This window comes from Microtus pennsylvanicus, chromosome 6 (assembly GCF_037038515.1).
Source record: "Microtus pennsylvanicus isolate mMicPen1 chromosome 6, mMicPen1.hap1, whole genome shotgun sequence".
NCBI classification, from domain to species: domain Eukaryota; kingdom Metazoa; phylum Chordata; class Mammalia; order Rodentia; family Cricetidae; genus Microtus; species Microtus pennsylvanicus.
Window position 1 is genome coordinate 36,897,598 of NC_134584.1, and position 21,589 is coordinate 36,919,186.

Sequence of the window (21,589 nt, forward strand, 5' to 3'; positions counted from 1 at the left end):
TTTAATAAATTTTTTCAAAAAATTATGTTTCCCAAGAGTGTAATAGTGATCTTGTGTGTTTATGTGCATTTTATGATTATGTAATAACAAAGGCAACTAATGACACATTTCCTAAAGCATACACTTGCCATTACGTTGAAATAAATGCCTATAAATGCAAGCTATCATAAAATTTAGCATTAAATAATAAAACAAACTCCACCCTGATTCACTTCCTATTACATGATTTGCCAAAGTCTAACTGAATAGTGGGAGGGAGCTGCATCATTTTGTGTCCAGTCACATATATTCTTTCAGGTATTAGATATGTTTCAAATGATAATAGTTTGACATCGCCTCTCAAGCTTTAACTAGCACACATAAAACCTGATGAACATTCCAATAGTACTTGCTAAGTTCTCATAATGGGTGAAGGCGAAGTCTTGTTAGATACACGAGCATTCTGAATGCTGCTTTCGGGATTCTGCTCAATTTTTTGAGCTGTTATTTCCTTTTGCATTTTGCTTCCTCGGTAAAAAGGCGCAGTGGTCCTATGAAGAGACAGATGTTACAGATCAAATGTCCAAATGTTGACCCATGCAGATTATGTCACAGTGGATTTCAAAAATAATATGTGCCCTTTTCTTCCTGGAAAGTTTACATTTCTAAGAAATAATGAGCTGGGCTTTTTTTGAGTGAGCCAACGCCCAGTAGAGTATTTTTTGGCACTTAAAAAGGTTCATTGATTATTTCAGCTCCCAAAGCGTCATCCATGACTTCATTTTTCCTTGGAAGCAGTCTAAAGCATCTCCTTCCATAAGTTCAGAAGCACAGTGGTAAAGCAAACCAGTTCATCCAGGCTTTCTGACTCTGGAATGACATAGGTCTAAAACACCATGCAGACTTAATGCTGGTCCCAACGTGAAACCTTCCTCTGTGAAGACAAAGGGCGCAGGAATGGTGACCTTAAGTTTAAGAGTCCAGGCTGTTTTGCTGGTTTTTTTTTAAAGCTCTGTAAGGATAAATAGTGGAGTTTTTGCAGCACCCCCTTTCCAAATCCACAAAACCTGGCTTCTACAGTGTGAAGCCCTCCCAGCATCCGTGCTTTTGGCACCAGAGAGAGTAAGCTCTGCTCTTCTCTCCCTTTCAATCAGAAACAGAAGTGTAAAACAAACAAACTCTATTAGATATTGTCTCCTTCGCTTTGTTCTGTTTTCCAAGACTGCCATTTATTGATTGTTAAGTAAGAAAAATCAAAAGACAAAGTGCTTTTGACAGTTCCCACTGGAATAAGAAGATAATGCACCGTTTCCTAAGTCTTTAGCTTACGAAGCATCCTTTTCTGAGAAAGTAAATGATGCTGATTTGCAGGGCATGACTTTCCCCTCCCCTCAGCACTATGATTTTAACACACGTTTCATACAGAGACTGTGTCAAGGACAGGGCCCCCTTGGGACACTGCGCATGAGTAGCTTAAGGTCTTGCTCTGTGAGTGAAGACAAAAAGAATTTAAATCATCATACACTATATAACAAAACAATGGTTTAAGAGCTGAGCGTGTTAATTTGGTCTCTTGTTCAAATCCTGGCCTTCCCTTATCACTAGGCATGAAAGACTCATCTGGAACCTCCAAAATCTCTGTGAAGCAAAGATACCATTGTCCGCTGAGGCTGCCGGGAGGGGCAATACTAAGGCAGTGAATTATGCATATGAGTATCTAGACCTGTGCTAGGGCCCACACACGTGCTTTAGATGTAGTAGCTGTTACTTCTTATCAACACTGATAAGAAGAAGAGTTATCAGGTCAGACAAGGTTTTTTTAAAACATGGTCCTTACCAATCATATTATGCACTTACATTAAAAATTGTAAATATGGCTATGTTTTCAATTTTAATAGGTATTTTAAGCTGTCTGGCATACAATGTTGGCCTCCCAGGAGCAAAAATATTTTCCGGTCCTTCAAGTGAACAGTTTGGTTATGCTGTGCAGCAGCTCAAAACCCCACAGGGCAACTGGTAAGGCTATTCTCTTCTTTATTATTTCAATAGAATATAATTGTATAAATGTAATATTTGGATACTGTTAATGGATAGTGTGTGCTTTACCGTCATTCCGAGACAGTCTCACCATGTTACTCTGGCTGGTCCGGAACATACAAAAAAATGCTTGCCTCTGTCTTCAGGGTGTGTTGGGAATTAAAGGCGTACCCAGTTCTTTTGTTTCTTTGATCCAATATTTTTAAATGAGGGCTTTTCTTCAAAAGTTCATAACTGTGGACTGACAATAAATAGGATACTAGAATGGTACTTTTTAGTGGGGAGAAATCTCAGATAGAAAACTTTCTGTAAAAATTCTACTGACAATATGAGTTCTGACCATAATTGTGGTAGATAAGAAAAAATATAGACAAATGTGTATTTCCTTGGTTTCTTAACCTTTGAACTGATCTTCCATGAGCTTTAAAAGAATCACCCAGCTAACATTATTTTGGTATCCCTCCTGGGGGTGGGGCAGAACAATGTCCAAAATATTTTCTTTTAACAGGGCTTTGCCCCCTCAGCTCTAAGTCAGGTTTAGCCTGGTACAAGAGTTCTCTTATGTGTTCACAGAAAACTCACAACGTTGACTTCTAGCTTAAAGTACTTGTTTTAGTTTAAGTTACTATTGCTGTGATAGAACACCATGACCAGAAGCAAATAGGGGAGGAAAGAGATTATTCCGCTTACACTCCCACATCACAGTTCATCATTAAAAGAAGGCAGGACAGGAACTCAAGCAGGCAGGGACCTGGAGGCAGGAGCTGATGCAGAAGCCATGGAGAGGAGCTGATTAATGACTTGTTCATCATGGCTTGCTCAGCCTGCTTTCTTACAGCACCCAGGACCGCCAGCCAAGGGACGGCACCACTCACAGTGGACTGGGTCCTCCGCCACCGATCACTAATTAATAAAATGTTCTACAGTCAGATCTTTCTAAAAATTTTTTTTTAAAAGTTTTACATAAAATTCTTATGTTATGTAACAATCCCAGTTCCCCCTCCCCTTCCTCCTCCCGTACCCCCAACCCCACTACTATCCACTCCTCAGAGAGGGTAAGACTTCCATGGGGGTTCAAGAATGTGTGGAATATCGCTTTGAGGCAGGATCAAGGCCCTTCCCACTATATTTAGACTGAGCGAAATATCCCTTCAAGGAGAATGGGTTGCAAAAAGCCAGTTCAAGCACTAGGCATAAATACTGGTCCACATAGACTGCTCCCGTCACACAACTGTCACCCACATTCAGAGGGCCTTGTTTGGTCCTATGCAGGTTCCCCCTGTCAGTCTGGAGTCAGTGAGCTCCAACTAGCTCAGGTCAGAAGCTTCTGTGAGTATCCCCATCATAGTCTTGATCCCTTTGTTCATATTATTACTCCTTTCTCTCTTCAACTGGACTCTGGGAGCTCGGTCCGGTGCTTAGCTGTGGATCTGATCTCTGTATCTGCTTCCATCTGTTGCTGGATGAAAAGTTCTATAAGAAAATTAAGGTAGTCATCAATATGATTACAGGAAAAGATCACCAGTTCAAGTGCCCTCTCCACAATTGCTTACGGTCTTGGCTGGGGTTATCCTTGTGGATTCCTGGGAATTTTTCTAGTGCTAGAAAATTGGGAGTGTGCGAGGGGAGGATGGAAGGAGAGGGAGAGAAGAGAAAGAGAGGGGAGAGGAGAACATGAGAACCACGTGGCTGAGACAAGGAAAGAACAGAGAGGGAGAGCAAGGAAACAAATCTTGATTGAGGAAGCCATTATGGGTCTAGTAGGAAACCTACAGCCGGATCTTATGGATGCATTTTCTCAATTAAGGGCTCCTCCTTTTAGATAACTTTAAGTTGTGTCAAGTTGACATAAAACTAGCCAGCCAGGGCAGTACGCAAGACTTTTAATGTATAGGATTACATTTATAACTCAGAGCTTTATTATCTGGTGAAAAATGACTACTTTTGAGAAACTGAGGAAATGTATGTGTGTGTGTGTGTGTGTGTGTGTGTGTGTGTAGTGAATATATAATGGATATCTATCTATATATGTTAATCTAACATATATCTATGTTAATTTAAGTTTACTGTGAAAGTAATAGAAAAAAATCAAGGAAATCAGATGACACTAAAATTTATGTTGAGGCAGGCAAGTTCCTCCCCTCTCCAATTTGATGCCCATTCATGGACAGGTCCTTGGAACACAACCTCTCTGTTGTGGCACAGGGACTTAAGCTCCGCCCACTAAGCCTGCAGCTTTAGGTCCTGATCCTCTGGATGCTTTTAAACAATAACATAAACTTCAACTGACTTTCAGTGATAACTACAATGTATTACCTTCATGTTGCGAGCTTACATTTGCTTCTCTAATCCACTAAATTAAAGAAAAAAAACTATTTTATGCATGCTTATCTGTGTCATGAGAAAACAAAATTAAGTTATCATGGTTCATCTTAGAAGGCATTTAGAATAAGCAAATGTCGAGCTAAGATTAAAATGACGGAAACACGTGGGCTGGAGAAGAACCTGAACTTCTTACTCTGAAGAGACCCAGAAAGCAATGGCTGTTGAAAATAGTCTATCAGCTAGGAGACTGGAGAGCAGTCAGGCTGGGTGCTCAAGGGCTAGAACCTACTGCCATCATTGGGAGGACCGCAGGGAGCACCGACGGGAGCTGCAGTCCTACCAATAATCATTTTTTTTAATTACTATAGAGATGAAAGCAAGCTAGAAGGCAGATGCAGGCCATGTTCTGACCTTAGAATCTAGTTCATTAAGTTGCTAATGAACCCAAGATCGGAACTGGTCCTAAGCAAGAAATCCAGAACTATTTCTTGGGGCTGGAAAGATGCCTCCACAGTTAGGAGTGCATACTGCTCTTACAAAGGATCAGAGTTTGGTCTCCAGTATTCATGTAGGATGACTATCAATCACTTATAATTATAATTCCAGGGGTATTTGACACCTACACTCACATGTGCCAATTTGCACTTAGATAGAAAGACATAAAATACATCTTAAAATTTTAAAAGGATAACCGTTTGTTGAAGGACTAAATGAAGGCCCTACTTCTAAATGGTTCACCACAGATAGCCTATGAAGTGAAGTATTTGAGACTACCTTCAGATATACAAGCTGAAGGAGAGCGCCACGCGAACTCCAGCTAGGCACATCCACGCTAAGGACAATCTGGCATTGAGGTTCGAGGTTGCTTTGTTTTTGTTTTCAGTATCAGCTTTTTCTGGGGCAGAATAAGTCTAAGAGAAAAGGCCACCAGCTGTGATAGATGTTATTAAAGATGACGAGTCTGTTATGGATTGGCGAGGAACTCAACCACTGGCTAGGTGACAGCTGAGTAAGACCAAAACGGCCAAAAGCTGATGGGGACTTTAACAGGTAGAATCCTGGGAAAGTGGGAGTCAGTCTTGTCTTTTTTCTCTGTGGAAGAATTCAAGATATTGTTAAAATGCATTGGTATTAGCAGATTATATTGAAATTCTGGTGCTGAGCAAGTGTCATCAAGACCAGGGACATCAGATAATTCTAAATCCCGCCTTACTCTTCCCATAATATTCTTGTTTAAATAACAACAATGGCTATTGGGAAACAAGGCCCTAGTCTATAATTGGCTGGGTTGGTGCCTTGAATGCCAGTATGGAACTTTTTGGTAAGATGGAACTTTAGCTTAGGATCACAGCCTTCCTACCCATTAGCCAGGATCTAATTATCAGCCTGTAGAGACTTACTGCACCTCACAGAGGAGAAGGGGCAATTTGTGTCTCTCTAAGTGGCTGAATCCTCTGGAGGCACAAAGCAGAAAGGAAGAGAGCAAAGCTGGTGGGCAAGCCTGTCCAAAGCCTCTCACTGTTTGGGTCTTGCCAAGCAAAGAAACAGAACAGGTCAAGCCACGGACAAAATTACCTAATCCACTGTGGACTGGACACTGTGCCTATGTGGGGTGCGGGAAATACAGAGCTTGGGACTTGACCTCCGGAGTGCGGAACAGTCTAGGAGGAAGATTTATATGCAGAATAGGAATGCATGAATAAGAGGGAAGAAGTAATTCGGTTCCAAGCCTTGGAAATGCTCCTGTTTACATTCTCCTATTCCATGAACTCAACAGTAAGAGCTCATTTTCTCTTTCCAAGGCCCAAGACACTAGAGATACAAGATTTCCTCATAGCCTCTGTTATTAGCATGGCTATGTCAGTGGGCCTTTCCTGGGTACAATTACCAGGCTAGATAGTCTTCAATCAGGACAGGACAGGCTGCCTTCACAGCGAGGAGGAAAAATAACACGAAACCTTGGCTCCAGAATCGCCTATTTGTTTTGACAATTGGCACTGTGCCCTTCCCCACTCCTAATTTATGACAATTGCCCAGACATTATGGAAGTAGCAGATGTGGGAAAAACTGTTTAAACATTAACTTTCCTTCTGATACTAATGAAGTTAGCTTTTGCTAGGAATTCCTACAATAAATTGTGAGTGTTTTCTCTTGAGTCAGTTTATCATACACACACACACACACACACACACACACACACACAGGACCTTTTAGTTCATTGCTGTCTAACTGCTTATTCTGAGGTAGGTCGTCCCCCATTTCCCTCTACTTTGACTTTCTTATAATCTCTTTTACCCTTGACTCCATTTCTCAGACTTTTTATTCTAATTCATTCAAGGCTCTATCTAGTCAGAGTGTTTTTAAATCACACTATTGTTTTAGGATGCGGTTTGAATTGTCCTTGTATCTAATGTTAAGAATATAGGCATGTTTTACTTCAAGATCTACTAGATTTTAATCAAGCAAGCTTGGCTAATTTAATAGTCTTATTTATTAGATTTTTTAATTACACCCTAGACTTCCACTTCAATAGTATGGCTGACATCTCTTCATTACTCCGTGAGCCTTTTCCACAGTTGTCAGTGAGCTACTGAAGTTACATAGTTTTAAGAGCAAGTTGACCCTCCCAAGCAGAGCTGCTATGCATCCCTCTGGCTAAGAGTAAAGTCTGGTGTACTCTTCCCTTGGCTTAGGCAGAGGAGGGCCCGCCTGCCCCCAGTTTGAATCTCATACACCGGATGTTCAGTGTGGATGATGTAATCCTTATCACAAACAATCTACAAGGGCCTGAGACTTTTTAAGATCATTTCCTGGAACTAGTGGCGATATGTACTCTTTCTGTTTGTGGAGTCTGAAGGCTTGCCCCGAGAAAAATCTGAGTTCATTATGACTCAAAATCATTGTAACTGAAATCACTGGTGAGAGGAAGACGAAGAATGAGGGGTATTTCCAGTCATGGCAATGTATTTACTTGTTTTGTCAAGGACGGTGCATTCTATTCCTTATAAAGAGAGAAGAACTAAGAATGAATATTGCAGCAAAAAGAAAAAAAAACACTGCATCTGTGTGGGGGCACATGTTGCTGTTTCAACTTTTTGGTTAAGAGAAAACTTAGTAAAGGTTTTTATTTACTATGAGTGTGAATAGTCCTCCAACAAATGACTCTAGGAGAAACTTAAATAGAAAGTCCCATGGGAGAGAGAAATGTTCTCTTTTTGTAGCAGACATCAAAGGCTCTCTGTGTTAAATAGCCCTTGTTCTAACTTGCTTTCATCCCTTCTGGACTTGAGTTTGTGGTGCTCATGTACACACACACACACATACAATGCACACACATGCACGCACACACACACACTGTTTGTTACTCACACTTGAAAGATACCTGCTGTTCTAGAATGCTTAGAACATATCCGTGATCTGTGGAAAATCCCAAGACATCTTATCAGATAATCCTCGTGATAATATTGAGTGCCTGCTCCAGAGCGAAGCTTATTGATCAGAGTAAAGAGCTTGGACACACAAAGCTTTCTGGCATCCAACCATCTCAAACATATCTCTCCATCAGAACATGGATGTGGGAAGTGGCAGAGATGTGAGGTGGCTGTTAATGTTTTTAGGTTCCATGTGATGAGCAAGTACTGAGTTCTTGTCTAGAAGAACTCTAAGTAAACCCGTATGATAGAATTGTGGATTTAGAAGGAAAGGACATGGGAGTGGGTCTGGATTCTGCAACCACTGAGATGCTGTACTGGTTATATTCTGTTGCTGTGGTAAAACACCATGACCAAGACAACCTAAAGAAAGAAGGGTTTCCTTGGCCTTATAGTTCCTCAAGGATGAGTCCGCTCTGGGAAGAATACATGACAGCAAACATCAGGAGCAGAAAGCTAAGAGGCCATATCCCAAGCAAAGTCAGAGAGAGGAGAGAGAAAAATGGAAATAGGATGGAACTGTACATTCTCAAAGTTTACCCTTAGTGACATGCTTTCTCCAGCAAGACCACACCTCCCAAATTTCTCCAAACAGCACCCCCAAGTGGGGACCAAGTGTTCAAAGGCCTGCGTCATGGAAGGGGCTGGATGTATCTCATTCAAACCACCAGTGTCTTTATACAAAACCAGAAATATGTTACACCTCATAGGTAATAATAAGGACCAAAGAAGATAATTCCTATAAGAGTCCTTAATTAACCATTATGTAGTTTTACAATGCTGTTGCTATTCAAGTGTTTATCTCTGATTTAAAAAAAATGCTACCAAAACACCTATCAGAAAGGTATTGTATTGTCTCATGGGCTTTGATGTCTGAAATGGAGTAACTTCAAAACCATACTTGTTTCCCTAGGATGGGTAAAAGTGGGGGGACTTGCATCACCGTAATTCTTTTCAGTGAGTATCTCAGCTTTTGATTTTAACTTCAGGAAAACTTTATGGAGGGCGATTTGAAGCCATACTTGATATTTATTGGCTCCTTTGTTTCCAGTAAGAAAATAAATTTCTAGGGCTTTTATAAAGCACAGCAGCCTTAACATGCTTTAAGGATAGACATAGGTGGACTCCGTTGTGACATTGACAGACCTTGAGGGCTTTGCCATCTCACCACTTCAGGGAACAGTCTGGAAGCTGAAGAGTCTGTGGTCATATAATGAGACTTATGCCAAAGAGTTTGACTATTGGGTTTGGAAGAGCAATGCTCTGACATAAAAGATAAAGTTTACCTGCACCCCCTTTTCCTAAGGGAAAACCTTTCATAGGTGACTTCCTTCATCCACAAACACCTTTTCCATTAACTAGCAAGAAGCAAGGATCTATTTATACCTTGCCAGATGCCCTGTGTTGTCAGTAACCTAGAATGTTAAAAGGATGATATTCTTATTCATATGCTGTGGGCTCTGAAATGTCTAATGTTGGCATAGATATTACATAGAATAGGCTCCAGTCATAAGTAGGGTATCCCCTTCAGGGTCTAGAGGACATCTCGAACTCCTGGTGTCCCGGTGTCGCTCATACAGACCTTGGGCTTCTTCATCTCAAGATCTTGCTCTGCAGGTCTGCCTAACATCCCAACTCCTAGGATTTCCCTTGATCCCGTGACCACCCCTCTGTCCCCCTGTCCCTCTTTCTTCCCGCCTCTGTTTAAGTTTGAAGAAACCCTGCTGACCCTACTTTGAAAAACTATTTTAAGCAAGGCCAGGGCTCAGCGCCGGAATTCTCTGAAACTCTGCGAGCCCCCATACCTTTTACGCAGGAGACCGCAAAACCAGTCATCTGGCTTCCTGGTGGCTTTACTACAGCCATTTTAAGGAAGCACCTGTCACAGTTCCCCAAATGTGTCAAATTGTGATCACTCTATACTCAGCCCCCCTGAAGCCTTTCTTACTTAGAGATGAAAACAGGAGCTAATTACACACTAGTCTATATGTGACCTGGCCTGCTTGACAAACTGATCCCACAGTTTGCCATTTTCTCGGGCCACTGGACATTTGTGCTTGCTGCACCCCCAGGCTACAATTCCTGTCTTCTTTTAAGTCTTGAATGCTTAAGTCTCCTTAAGTCTTGAATGATTTTTGGGGGGAGTGGGGTTTCCCTAACCATTTGAATAAAGATTATACCAGTCTCTACCTCATGCTTCTGACACACTCATCTTCCTTCCCACTGATCCCTGCCACCATATGGTTCATTTCCAAGATTTATTATCTGTCTTCACTCTAGAATGTAAAAATTGAGGCCAGAATTTTTTTAGTGACTCATTCAGTAATGTATCCTTAGTACCTACAATCGAGTATGGTTCATGATAGGTGTTCTGGCTAGTTTTAGGTCAACTTAACACAAGCCAGAGTCATGAGAGAGGAGGGAGCCTCAATTGAGGAAATGTCTCCATAAGATCAGGCTATAGGCAACACTGTAGAACATTTTTTAAGTAAGTGATCAATGGGGAGGGCTCAGGCCATTGTGGGTGGGGCCATCCCTGGGCTGGCGGTCCTGGGTTCTATAAGAAAGCAGGCTGAGCAAGCCATGGGGAACAAGCCACAAAGCAGCACCCTTCCATAGCCTCCGCATGAACTCTAGCCTCCACGTTCCCACCCTGCTCCACTTTCTGTTTTGACTTCCTCCAGTGATGAACAGCAAAATGAAGGAGTACTAAGAAACCCTTGCCTCATCAGTTTGCTTTGGGTCGTGTTTTTTTTTAGTACAACCATAGTCACCCTAAGACAGTAGGTCTTGTCACCCACCTCACAGGTGTCTACTGTACAGGGCCAGGACACACAATTTACATAAGAATGGTGCCTCCTGGAGTTGTAAAACATGTCCATCCCATAGGCACTCAGTAAAGGCATCTCGATGATACCATATTGTTTTAACTGCACCTCCATTGGCAATCTCTACAAAAGTCCTTACTGTTGAGGAAGTGCCTGGAGAGCTTAGAGACTCACAGACCAAGGGAAGATATTTTTAGTAGCTCCTGGATTGTGGGTTTAAAATTGCCTGACATACACCACCATAAATATTGTTTACTAACTAAACAAAGCACTTGGAATTCCACTGGAGGTAGGCAAATTGGCTACTTTTTAGAGTCCCCATAATCACTATTTTCCCACAAGATAATTGAACAGTAAGTGTTATTTAGGATAGTCTTGGAAGAATTCCCAGTTTCACCGTAGGGAAGGAGCAGTTTGTATCGTGGACTTTGGTTTAGTTTGAGGAATCAGCACTCGTGACTAGTCACACAGCTCTATTGCTCTATTTTTCTTTTCTGGTTGAGGCAGTAAAATCCATAACTGCAAAGAACACCTTTCATGTTTTGACATGGTTTTCCCACCCATGTGTGCCCTACCCCCCTTGTGACATTTGTCCTTTTGTACTTCTCCCTGTTACAGCTATATGCCCATAAAATTTGATGGTTGGCTGGACCAGCCTCCTTCACTTCCTGTCTGCTTAATTTAAGAATGTCACAATTCCTTGGGAGTGGCCTCTGGTGACTTCATAGCCTCCTATCATGAGGGTGAGCTGTAAGGAACAGGATTCCATGAAAGCCTGTGGGCGTGATGAGGTGTCTGCTGTGGGGAGGGAAATGGTACCAGGAAAGATGGTGGCAGTGGTCTAGAACTTTCCCTGGGATTTCTGGACTGGAGGTGGGCTATAGTATTTACATACTGAGTCACTTGTGTGAACAAGGGAGTGGGACTCCCTCGGTCTTCAGGTGTACCCCAAATGGCCAGGTATTACCTTGTCTTTTGCTGTCTTATGTTAATAATCTAAGATGGCAGATGAAGAAAAGGACTTCGTTTCTGTCCCCCCCCCTTCACATTTCAGTGCTTTTATTTACTCCTTATTGGGTGGCATGTGACAGAGCAGGAGCAGGTTTCTTCCTCTTTGTTGTGTATGCTTACCTTACGGAGAGCCACAAAGTTCCCAGTAGTGACGATGATGGCGACATCTTAACCCCTCTCTAATTTCAAGGTTAACTAGTGCTGAATTCTTAGATGAGGTGAGAGGAGGTGAGGGAGCGTCCCATCAAGGTGCTCAGTGGGACAGAACACAGCAAGCCTCTCTTGCTTCTTCTCGTGGAGATTAGCAGAGAGCTGGTGCTGTGTCCTTGCTGCTGGAGACACCGAGAAACAGAGCACTTTAGTTCAGAAACACTTAACTTTCCTCAATATGTCTCCCCTGGGCTTTGGCAAGAAGGAGTGGAAATGGGTATGAAAGAAGTCACCTGAGTGATCAAATCTGGTGCTTCCTGAACATGCTCTGCCCTTGCCCGTCACTGCACACAGCATGACCTGTACTGTGCCGGGTATATATGTGCTCTCGCAAGGATGACGATGGCACATGTCTGAATAGGGGCTCCCTTCAATACCACACAGCCATCCACCTGCATCCAGGAAGTGTGACCTGATGGAGGAAGGTCATTGGTTAAATAAAAAGAAACTGCTTGGTCCTCATTGGTTAGAAGATAGGTGGGAGGAGTAAACAGAACAGAACACTGGGAGGAAGAGGAAGTGAGCTCAGACTCCACAGCTCTTCTCTCGCGGGGGGGGGGGGGCAGACGCCTCAGAGAGACACCATGCTCCCTGCTCCCGGGCAGACACACGTGATGAAGCAAGCCGCCAGGTTAGACATGCTGAATCTTTTCCGGTAAGACCGGTGCTCACAGATTATTAGAGATGGGTTGATCGGGATATAAGAATTAGCCAGTAAGGGCTAGAGCTAATGGGTCAAGCAGTGATTAAAAGAATACAGTGTCCGTGTAATTATTTTGGGGCATAAGCTAGCCGAGCAGGCGGCTGGGGTGTCGGGGACGCAGCCCCGCCGCCCATATTACTACAGTGACCTAGACCTCTGCTTCCAGTTTCTACTCCATCACTTTCTAGAAATTCATCTCATTTATTTAGATAGTCTTCCCAGGCCTGGCCTAGGGCTTCTTGCATTGAAGAGGAAAGAGAACTAATTGCCTGGAGGTTACAATCCAGTCCTTCAGAAAGGGGCACAGTTGACCCTGACCGGCAATTCTGTAAGGGGTGACTTGCTCACCTGTCTCAGCACTTCCATTTGCAAAATGCCAATAATATAATCTCAGATTCATTTTACAGATTAAATTAGATAAGTTTTGGAAAACCTTACACCTACTCCAAAATACTGTAAGATTTACTAACATTAACAGGAATTCCCAGAAAACCAAGGGCCAGAGTCCCACTTTCTATAACTGCTTGTCTTAGGCACTTCATTGGTGACTCTTCTTGTTGCTGTGACTAAACACCAGCAACAGCATTTTAAGGAATCATGGTTCATTTCAGCTCACACCTTGAGGGGACAGCCATCATAGCGAGGAAGGCATGAATACAGGAGCATGAGGCGGGTGGTCTCATTTCGTCTCTGCTCAAGAAGCAGAGGGCAATCAGTGCCAGATTCAGCTAGATCAAAGCCTCCAGCCATGGATGACTGCTGCCCACATTTAGTGTGGATCTTCCCTTCTCCATTCAGCCTTCTGGGAAACAGGTGTCACAGACACAGCTGGAGTGTGTTTCCATCAGATTCTAGATCCAGTCAAATTGGACTGTGAGGATTAATGACCATGGTGTCCTTTTCACTTTTCTCCATGCTTTCAACCTTGACCGGCGAAGCTTCTTTCTGCACTGAGACTCATAACTGGTCCAGGGGCCACGTATAAAATAACACAAAGTGCTGAGTTTCCCATGGGTCATCTGTATCACGTCTTCACCATTTAAGACTCAAGAAACTATGCAGAATGGGGAGGAGGCAGAAGAATGTAGCAGTCAGTGTGTGGGGAGTTGAGCAGGGAAATGATGGCTTCTGGGTTTGCACAGTCACTGAGCACATCAGCTCCCCACAGCTGCATGCTATCTCTGCATGATCAGTACAAGATGAAACCAGTGAATTCCACCGTGGATGAGAAAAGGGCAAATGAGAACCCACTTTTAGCTGAGGAGCTATGGGCAATTGATGGCTGCCGGGGAGGGAAAGTGTTTTCTTCAGGGGAGTGGCTACTGGGAGAGAGCCAAAACCTTACTGAAGGGTCACACACCCATGTGCTTATGTGTAGCACTAACCGGACACAGTAGGAGATTTTAAAGGAGGTTGAGCAGATGCACTGGGGGAATAGGGAGTTAACTTGGGAGTGGAAAGCGGTTACGATCAAGACACGTTTACATGTATGAAAATTTCAAAGATAAATTTAAAACATTAAATTTTTTAGAGCTATAACTTTGATGCACAGTCGAATGTACAAGCTGAATCTGAAATAGCTTGCAGAACAGCCACAGGGTTTTCCTTCCTTTTGGCTCTCTTTGACTTTTCATGTGTCTTAACCTATGTGTCTAATGTGATTGAAACACTGAGTACAAGTAATATTTTAATACATAATGCTAACATACATATACATATATGTATATATATAGTGTATGTGTGTGTTGGTTCAATTTCACCTTTACATGGACAAAAATAAGTTCTTTGGCTAAAAGATAATTATACATTATTAATTAACTTTTCCTTTACCAAGACAGTTATTCCAATCAATAATTGAAATGCTTATTTTTCATTCATATGTTCAACAAAATTTAGACTTACAAGCACAGAATCTTTGACCCTCATCAACTTTCATATCTACCTCATAGATCTAGTCCTCATAGTTCAAAGATGGCTTTCTGGAGGGAGCTTTATCCAAGAGGAAATAAATCTGATGGGTAGAACCTGCCATGCGTGGGATGGCATTGCCTGTATGAAGGTTGGCAGCGGAAGAAACTTTAGTCTGCAGAGCTGAGTCCCATAAGACTGGACTCTTCCGCTGCAGGATAAGCAAAGAATACGACAGGGCTGATTAGGAGATCAGGGGCATAGTGCCTGCTTCTTTAAGATGTGTTTGTCTGCAAAAATAAGGGGAACACTGTGTAGACCCCTGTAAGTGAATACTAAAGACTAAAGATGAAGAAAGTGGAGCATTATTAAAACAGTTTTCACAGTACGAATGAGATTCCTAACTGCTTCTAAGTGGGCATGAAGGACACCATATCTACTCAAACCTACATGCCAAATGCCACCAGCGGCCCCACCATTAAAATGAATATGGTGACTTTATATCTATCACTCAGATTTCTAGCTTTTCCAGAGTCTTAACCTGTGTGTCTAATGTGATTAAAGTGTTGAGTACAAGTAACATCTTAATAGGCAGTGCTAAATTATCTGTTGATGAGAGGACAAAATCTTTCAGTTGTGACCTTAATAAAACTTAATTTAATTAATGTATTCAAGATGTTCTCTGAGAATAATTTATGCAATGAATAAGGTGATTTTCTCTTCATCCTTTTGTATCCTTTGACCATTTTAACATTTTTTCACAGAAGAGCTTAATTCCTATCCTTCATCTCATATAATTCTTTTATTGTTTTTGTACATTAAATGGTTATGCTGGATTTAGTAGGCAGGAATCTGCCTTAGATTTCTCTATGTATACTATATAAAATTTAGCATGGAGCACAAATATAAATGATAGTGACAAATTATTAACAAAGAATGCTAATGGAAGATTTTCATAGATAATCTTCTCAACTTCAAAAAACAAATAACAGTAAAGCAAATGTGCTTCCTTAGCAACTGGATGTTACACAATAAATAACCTGCTATGGCCTCTGAAGATTAAGCCAATCAGTTTGGGCAATAGCTCAGTTGGTAAAGGGTTGGTGGTTCACTTGTTACCAATAAGTAGAGAGGCAAAGACAGGTGGATCTTTGGGGTCTCTCTGGCTAGCCAGTGAAGCCTAACTGAGGAGCTCCTAACCAATGAAAGACCCTGTCTCATAGGAGGATGATAGTGTTTCAGGTGATCTTCTGCCCCCCCTACATACACACATATGCACACGTACACACACACACACACACACACACACACACACATCTATCTGCACACATATGAACACGCAAGCATGGGAGAAAAATGATCAAACAGTACATGGTCTCTTTCTATCCAGTACCGTGTGAGCATAAACATCTACTGTATTTCTGTGGGCAGGAGAAGCATAGTCTCTAGAAGGGAAATGAAGCTAACCAAAGGAAGGATGTGAATATCAGGCTCATCCTGTATTCTAAATATGCACCCAGTATTGCAGTCACTAAGGAGATCTCCGAGATACATGTGCTCAGTATTTCTGCTAAGCATCCTCCTTTATAAAGGCAGTAGCCATAAAGCCACCCAGATAGTGCATCTGTTTCCTAAATAGCCCAGACTGTGACAGAACTTAAGGCATAGAAAGAACTCCAGAAATGTCGGTTGTCACTCTTGGGAATGAATGAATATGACGTCATTCTTCAGCTCTATGCCAGCACACACTGTAGTATCTAGTCACATGTGCGTCTCGTGGTATTAAAATGTTGCTTTTGATATGTGCTTTTAGTAGGAGCTACACAATGAATTTTAGAGACTATGCTTCTCTAGCTGCTGGGGAGGGACATCTCGGGGTGTTTTGTGAAGCAGCCATATCACAGACATCCACTAACTGTCCTGATGAGCTGGGAGGGCAGGAGACAAGTCAAATTGTAAATGAACATGTTTGAACTATGAATTTTTATAAGATTAAAATTAAATGTGATGTTTCTTTCCTGTAGTCCGTTTTTTCTTTAATAAACTGTCCGTACCATACTGTGACTCATGAGAGCATTGTGTTTCTAGGCTGCTGGTTGGTTCACCATGGAGTGGCTTTCCTGAGAACAGAATGGGAGATGTGTACAAGTGTCCTGTTGATGTCCCCACGAACGCTTGTGAGAAGCTGAACCTGCAAAGTGAGTTGTTCTTAGCAATGCGATTATTTACAAATAGAAAGTCTCATTTGTCAGAAACACAGACAAAAATGACAACAAGATCCCAATCTTGGCTTAAAGAAATGTAGATAGCCGGGCGGTGGTGGCGCACGCCTTTAATCCCAGCACTCGGGAGGCAGAGGCAGGCGGATCTCTGTGAGTTCGAGGCCAGCCTGCTCTACAAGAGCTAGTTCCAGGACAGGAACCAAAAGCTACAGAGAAACCCTGTCTCAAAAAAAATCCAAAAAAAAAAAGAAATGTAGATAGCTTTATGCTTTTGTTTATTTACTCATATAAGTTCATATCCACATTTTTAAATGGCTTTGAAGAACTGGTTTAATAATCTTCACAGGCAAGGTTCTGCCTCCTGGGCCATTTGTCTTAGATCATGGACTGATTTCTCCACTTTTATCTTTCATATTATGGCCAGAAGTCTGAGACTTATCAGTATTTCTCTACCTCCTCTTTCCAGAAAAAAGCCATTATGTACAAAACAATAGTTCTGGGATTGGTAGTGAAGGTTCCAAGAAATGCTATGTATTTCAGGTTTACTGAACAACAGGTTTACATTCTAGCTAAAATACATAACTTAAAATTATTTGCTGTTTTATTCACCTACATTACAGATGTATTCTATTACAATGAGGAATATATAATAAAGATTTGGGACTAGAAAGCTGAATGAGTAATATCCCACACGGTATTTCCTGAAGGAAGTAAAAGAACCTTCAACTTTTAGGTTAACACCTCAGCAAAGCCATGAGAATACAAACATTGCTGAGCCCGAGTCCTCCTTAAAAACCAAGGCATGCGATAAGAAAGGGCATTGTTAGAAAACTCAGAATGATTTCAATGACAGTTGCAAAAAGTTAGAAACATGGCCAAGGAGGTGGCTCAGTCAGTAAAGTGCTTGCGTTGCAAACACAAATACTTGAGTTTGACTCCCAAAAGTCACATAAAAACGCTCAGCCCTGTGCTGCCTGCATGACCAGGAACCAGAGGCAGGACAGCGCAGAGACACAAGATAAAACCAAGCATGACTGGAGGAAAGAAAAAGTCAATGGAATGATCCCTAATGATGTTCTGCTATATTCATAGATCAGTGCCTAGCCTGGTTGTCAGCAGAGAGTTGGAGCAGCAACCAATGGGAGCAGATGGTAGAGACCCACAGCCAAACACTAGGCAGAGTCAAGGGAACCCTGAGGAAGAGAGAAAGAAGGATTTTAAGAGTCTGAGGGGTCGAGAATACCATAAACACAAGGTCCATAGAATCAATTAAGCAGGGCTCATAGGGGCTCACAGACACTGAAGTGTCAATCATGGAGCCTGCATGGGTCTGAGCTTTGTCCTCTGCATACACCTTATGCTATACTTGTGGGACTCCCAGCATGGGAGTGGGAGGGTATCTCTGACTCTTTTACCTGCACTTGGGATGCTTTTCCTACCACTGGGTTGCCACATCTAGCTGTGATTAGAGGGTCTGTGCCCAATCTTATTGTATCATTTTAGGCTGTTTTGGATGGATACCTCTGGGAGACCTGCTCTTTTTTTTGCGTGTGTGAAGGGAAACAGGAGGAGTTGATCTGGGGGAGAGGAAAAGTTGGGAGGGAAGTACTGGGAGGAGTGGAGGAAAGTTGGTATGTAATTGTGAAAGAAGAATAAAAGTTAAGGAAAAAATTAAGACAGTCAGCCTCGGCAGCACACACTTGTATAAAAAAGTCACGCATGCTGACTTAGACTTGCGACAATAGCAATGGGAAGTTGGAGGCAGCTGGGCCTCCTAAGCTCAGTGGTCAGTCAGTATTGCCAGCTAGGTGAAGTGATTCAGTACTAGACCCTGTTTAGAAAGAAAAGTAAACGATGCCTGAGGATCTGTCCGCATCTGTCCTCTGGCTTCCAAATGCACACACACACACACACACACACACCCCACGTTAGAAAAAGGAGCAGGAGTGTCCCTTACATATCTCTAGGTGACACATTTGTCACATGATTTCCACCCCACAGCAGGTTCTAAATGAGTACATTTTCAGTGAGCTACGTGGTCAGTGATGTCAGCGCCATGGTACAGAGGTTGAAGTGTGAGGCCCCAGTTAACATTTTCGTTTACGTAAAAGGGATGTGGGTGATAGAGCTCTAAATATTCACCATGTATGGAATTAATATTAAAAAAATTTTCTATAACAATGGGGTGTATAGCTGAAGGGTGGATCCAAGAATATCTGAGAGTCTGTGTTCAGTTCCCCACATTACAGGAAACACAGCACCAAGAAAAAAAAGCAAACACCAGCAATGTTACTGTATCGCCTCAATTGTGTCTTTTTAACTTTTGAGCATTTAGGTGGTGGCTTTCTAGGATTTCTAGATTCTCATGCCTCTGGTTAGTGTCTTCCCACCATCCCTATTTTGAAATAAAACCTAGAGATTTAAACATCAGGGTTTGCATTTTGGGTCAATTATACTAGTTAGGTGGTCCAGGAAAAAACATCACTGTTGATGGGTAGCTGGATATTCAGCAAAACAATCATAGAATATTTTGTATAAAACACAGGAGTTAAGAAGACACACATACACATAAAGCTAACACATACTGGCACATTGCCTTATTAACAACATGTTTACATAAAATGCATTTAAAAATAAGGGCACATGCTTAGGAGTTTCATTGTTTTCTTTCTATACCAAAGAAATTCTTACTCTATGAAAGCATACGTAACTAATGTAGTTATAAATCCAGTGGGACTGTCAAGTTAGGAAAAAAATAATTTATAAAGAAATAAATACAAGGATCAATAGTCATCCCCCATTTCTAGAATTTAGGCGATATGGAAGTGGTAGCAAGACAGCTCTATGGGGTAACAAGATTAAGAACTCTTTCCAGAAAAAGCTAGAGTGTGAGGGGTGCCACCAATTAGGTGGGTATTGGCCAATGAGAGTGCATTATTTATCTAACTAGAGACACGTCACCAGTGCCTGGGAGAATGTGTCTAAGAGTTCTTCCTCCTCTAAGACAGAAAGAAAGGAGGGAGAGAGGAGGCCTCTTGGTGACCCTTGTCAGTGCTGAGGAGCCAAGGTTGCTGGAGCATGTGATTCATACCACAGTGTTCTAGCAGTCTTGGTGAGAGACTGGCTGAGCGAGTGTGGAATTTAAGTCTTCAGAAGAGGGAAGTCTTAGAGCAGTCGCCCCGGGAAATGGGGGAAGCAACCCAGCTGAGGATTAATAACAACGGTGGCGATGGCTTGCCTGAAACTAGAGAACACCAAGAAATCATGTTACTGAAAACTGGAATTTCAAGGCTCAGGAAATAGCCAGGTAGTGGTTGGTGCCATGGCTTGGAGGGACAGATTCATTTCTTGTTTTACCTGGCTGGCCCCATGGTTTCTTTTTGAAATTCTCCTACTGATTCAAGCCAGAATCTGTCAAATAAGAGTATTTTAAACAATCCCGATTAAAAAAAGAAGAAAAGAAAAGAAAGGCAAGGCAAGGTGACAAACAGAAATGGATGGTGGTGCCCTCACTGTGCGTTTTGTTTGATGGGAACATTGTCCTTTCTGAAACACATATTTAAATGCCCTGGCTGTGCAGCTCCCTAATGGTCCCTCACACAGGAGAGCTGGGAGTGGCTGAAGACACCACGTTCCCACTCTTCATTATACAATGTTTGTTTCCGGATATGTTATACTACACTTAAACGTATGGAAAACCATGAATCTGCCTATTTGTTTTATTACAGCCTTACGTGAAGGGTATATATTTAATACTTCAGAACATCTCTTTCTCTCCAAAAGGTTTAACCAGCATCTCAAATGTTACGGAGATCAAAACCAACATGAGCCTGGGTTTGACCCTCACCAGGAATTCGAGAACCGGTGGCTTTCTAGTGAGTGTTCTCCTCTCAGCTCCTACTTCCTCTGGAGAGAATGTGTGGTCAGTGTCGTCCTGTCTTCCCTCTTAGCAAATGCAATCTGGAGATTTAAACATCGAAGTTCGCTTTTGGATCAACTATGCTACTTGGCTAACCATGGAAACATAACAGGGTTGATGCGGAGCCTTCTTGAGTAGTGAGCAAATGATAGGATGTTTGGAATGCCATGAGAAGGTGAAGAACAAGGCCTTTGCCCCGGGAGGCGCGTGGGCAGGTGTGGATGCCATCAAAGTCACAGGCATCTTCCATCAATAGGCAGGGTTCAAAGCCAAGGAGTGCGATTGCCTTCAATCGCTGCCATAAGGTCTGTCTACTCCGATCCTATGGAAAGCAAGGAGCTGTCTCTCCTGTCGTGTATCTGCTTGTCCTTGCGTGTATTTCCTAATGTGCTAGGAAGGGAAGGTTTCTGAAGGAAAACGGAATTTCTGAGCTTCAATTTAATATAGGAAATTGCTGAAAATATTTGACTATACAACTAGTGAAAAAAATCACATACACCCCAAAAGTTGAAATACAAAAATTAAACTGTATTTGAAATTTACTCTGACTCATAAAAAAAATAGTCTAATTAGACAGCTCTGAAAAATTGTCTTCAAAAGTCTAGGTTGTCTGGCTATTGACATGCTCACCTAAAATCTTGTTTTATGAAAAAAATCTTTATTTTAAATAATGTAGCCAATGTTGTCATTTCATTTAGAATAACAGATATTTACATTCAGAAAAGCTTATTACCACTAAATAAATTAAATATTGGCTATCATATTGGCAAATCAGTGTATAAATGGCTATTGCAAGATGTCTTCGTTCTTTGCTGTTTTCTAAGATCTTTATAATAGAGCTGACTTCATGGTTTTTGTTTATTTTGATGGTTGGATAAGTCAGAAGAATATCTCGAGAATTACGGATTGTAGGTGTACTTTTAAAGTTTTAATGCTTAATTCTAGATGAAACAAAGTTTTAAAAAACTACAAGGGAATTCATAGTCACTGTACAGGGGCTGGAAGGAGGAAGAGAC

General features: G+C 41.9%; 1 protein-coding gene across 1 annotated transcript in view; it reads left to right on the top strand.

Annotated features, from left to right (window-relative positions):
• Positions 1-21,589, top strand: part of Itga2 (integrin subunit alpha 2) — a 92,230-nt gene that overhangs the window by 22,535 nt on the left and 48,106 nt on the right. Inside the window, exons 2-4 of the mRNA XM_075976040.1 lie at positions 1,878-1,995; positions 16,521-16,630; positions 20,438-20,529. Of these exons, the coding sequence (XP_075832155.1) occupies positions 1,878-1,995; positions 16,521-16,630; positions 20,438-20,529 (320 nt within the window). The remainder of the gene's footprint in view (positions 1-1,877; positions 1,996-16,520; positions 16,631-20,437; positions 20,530-21,589) is intronic.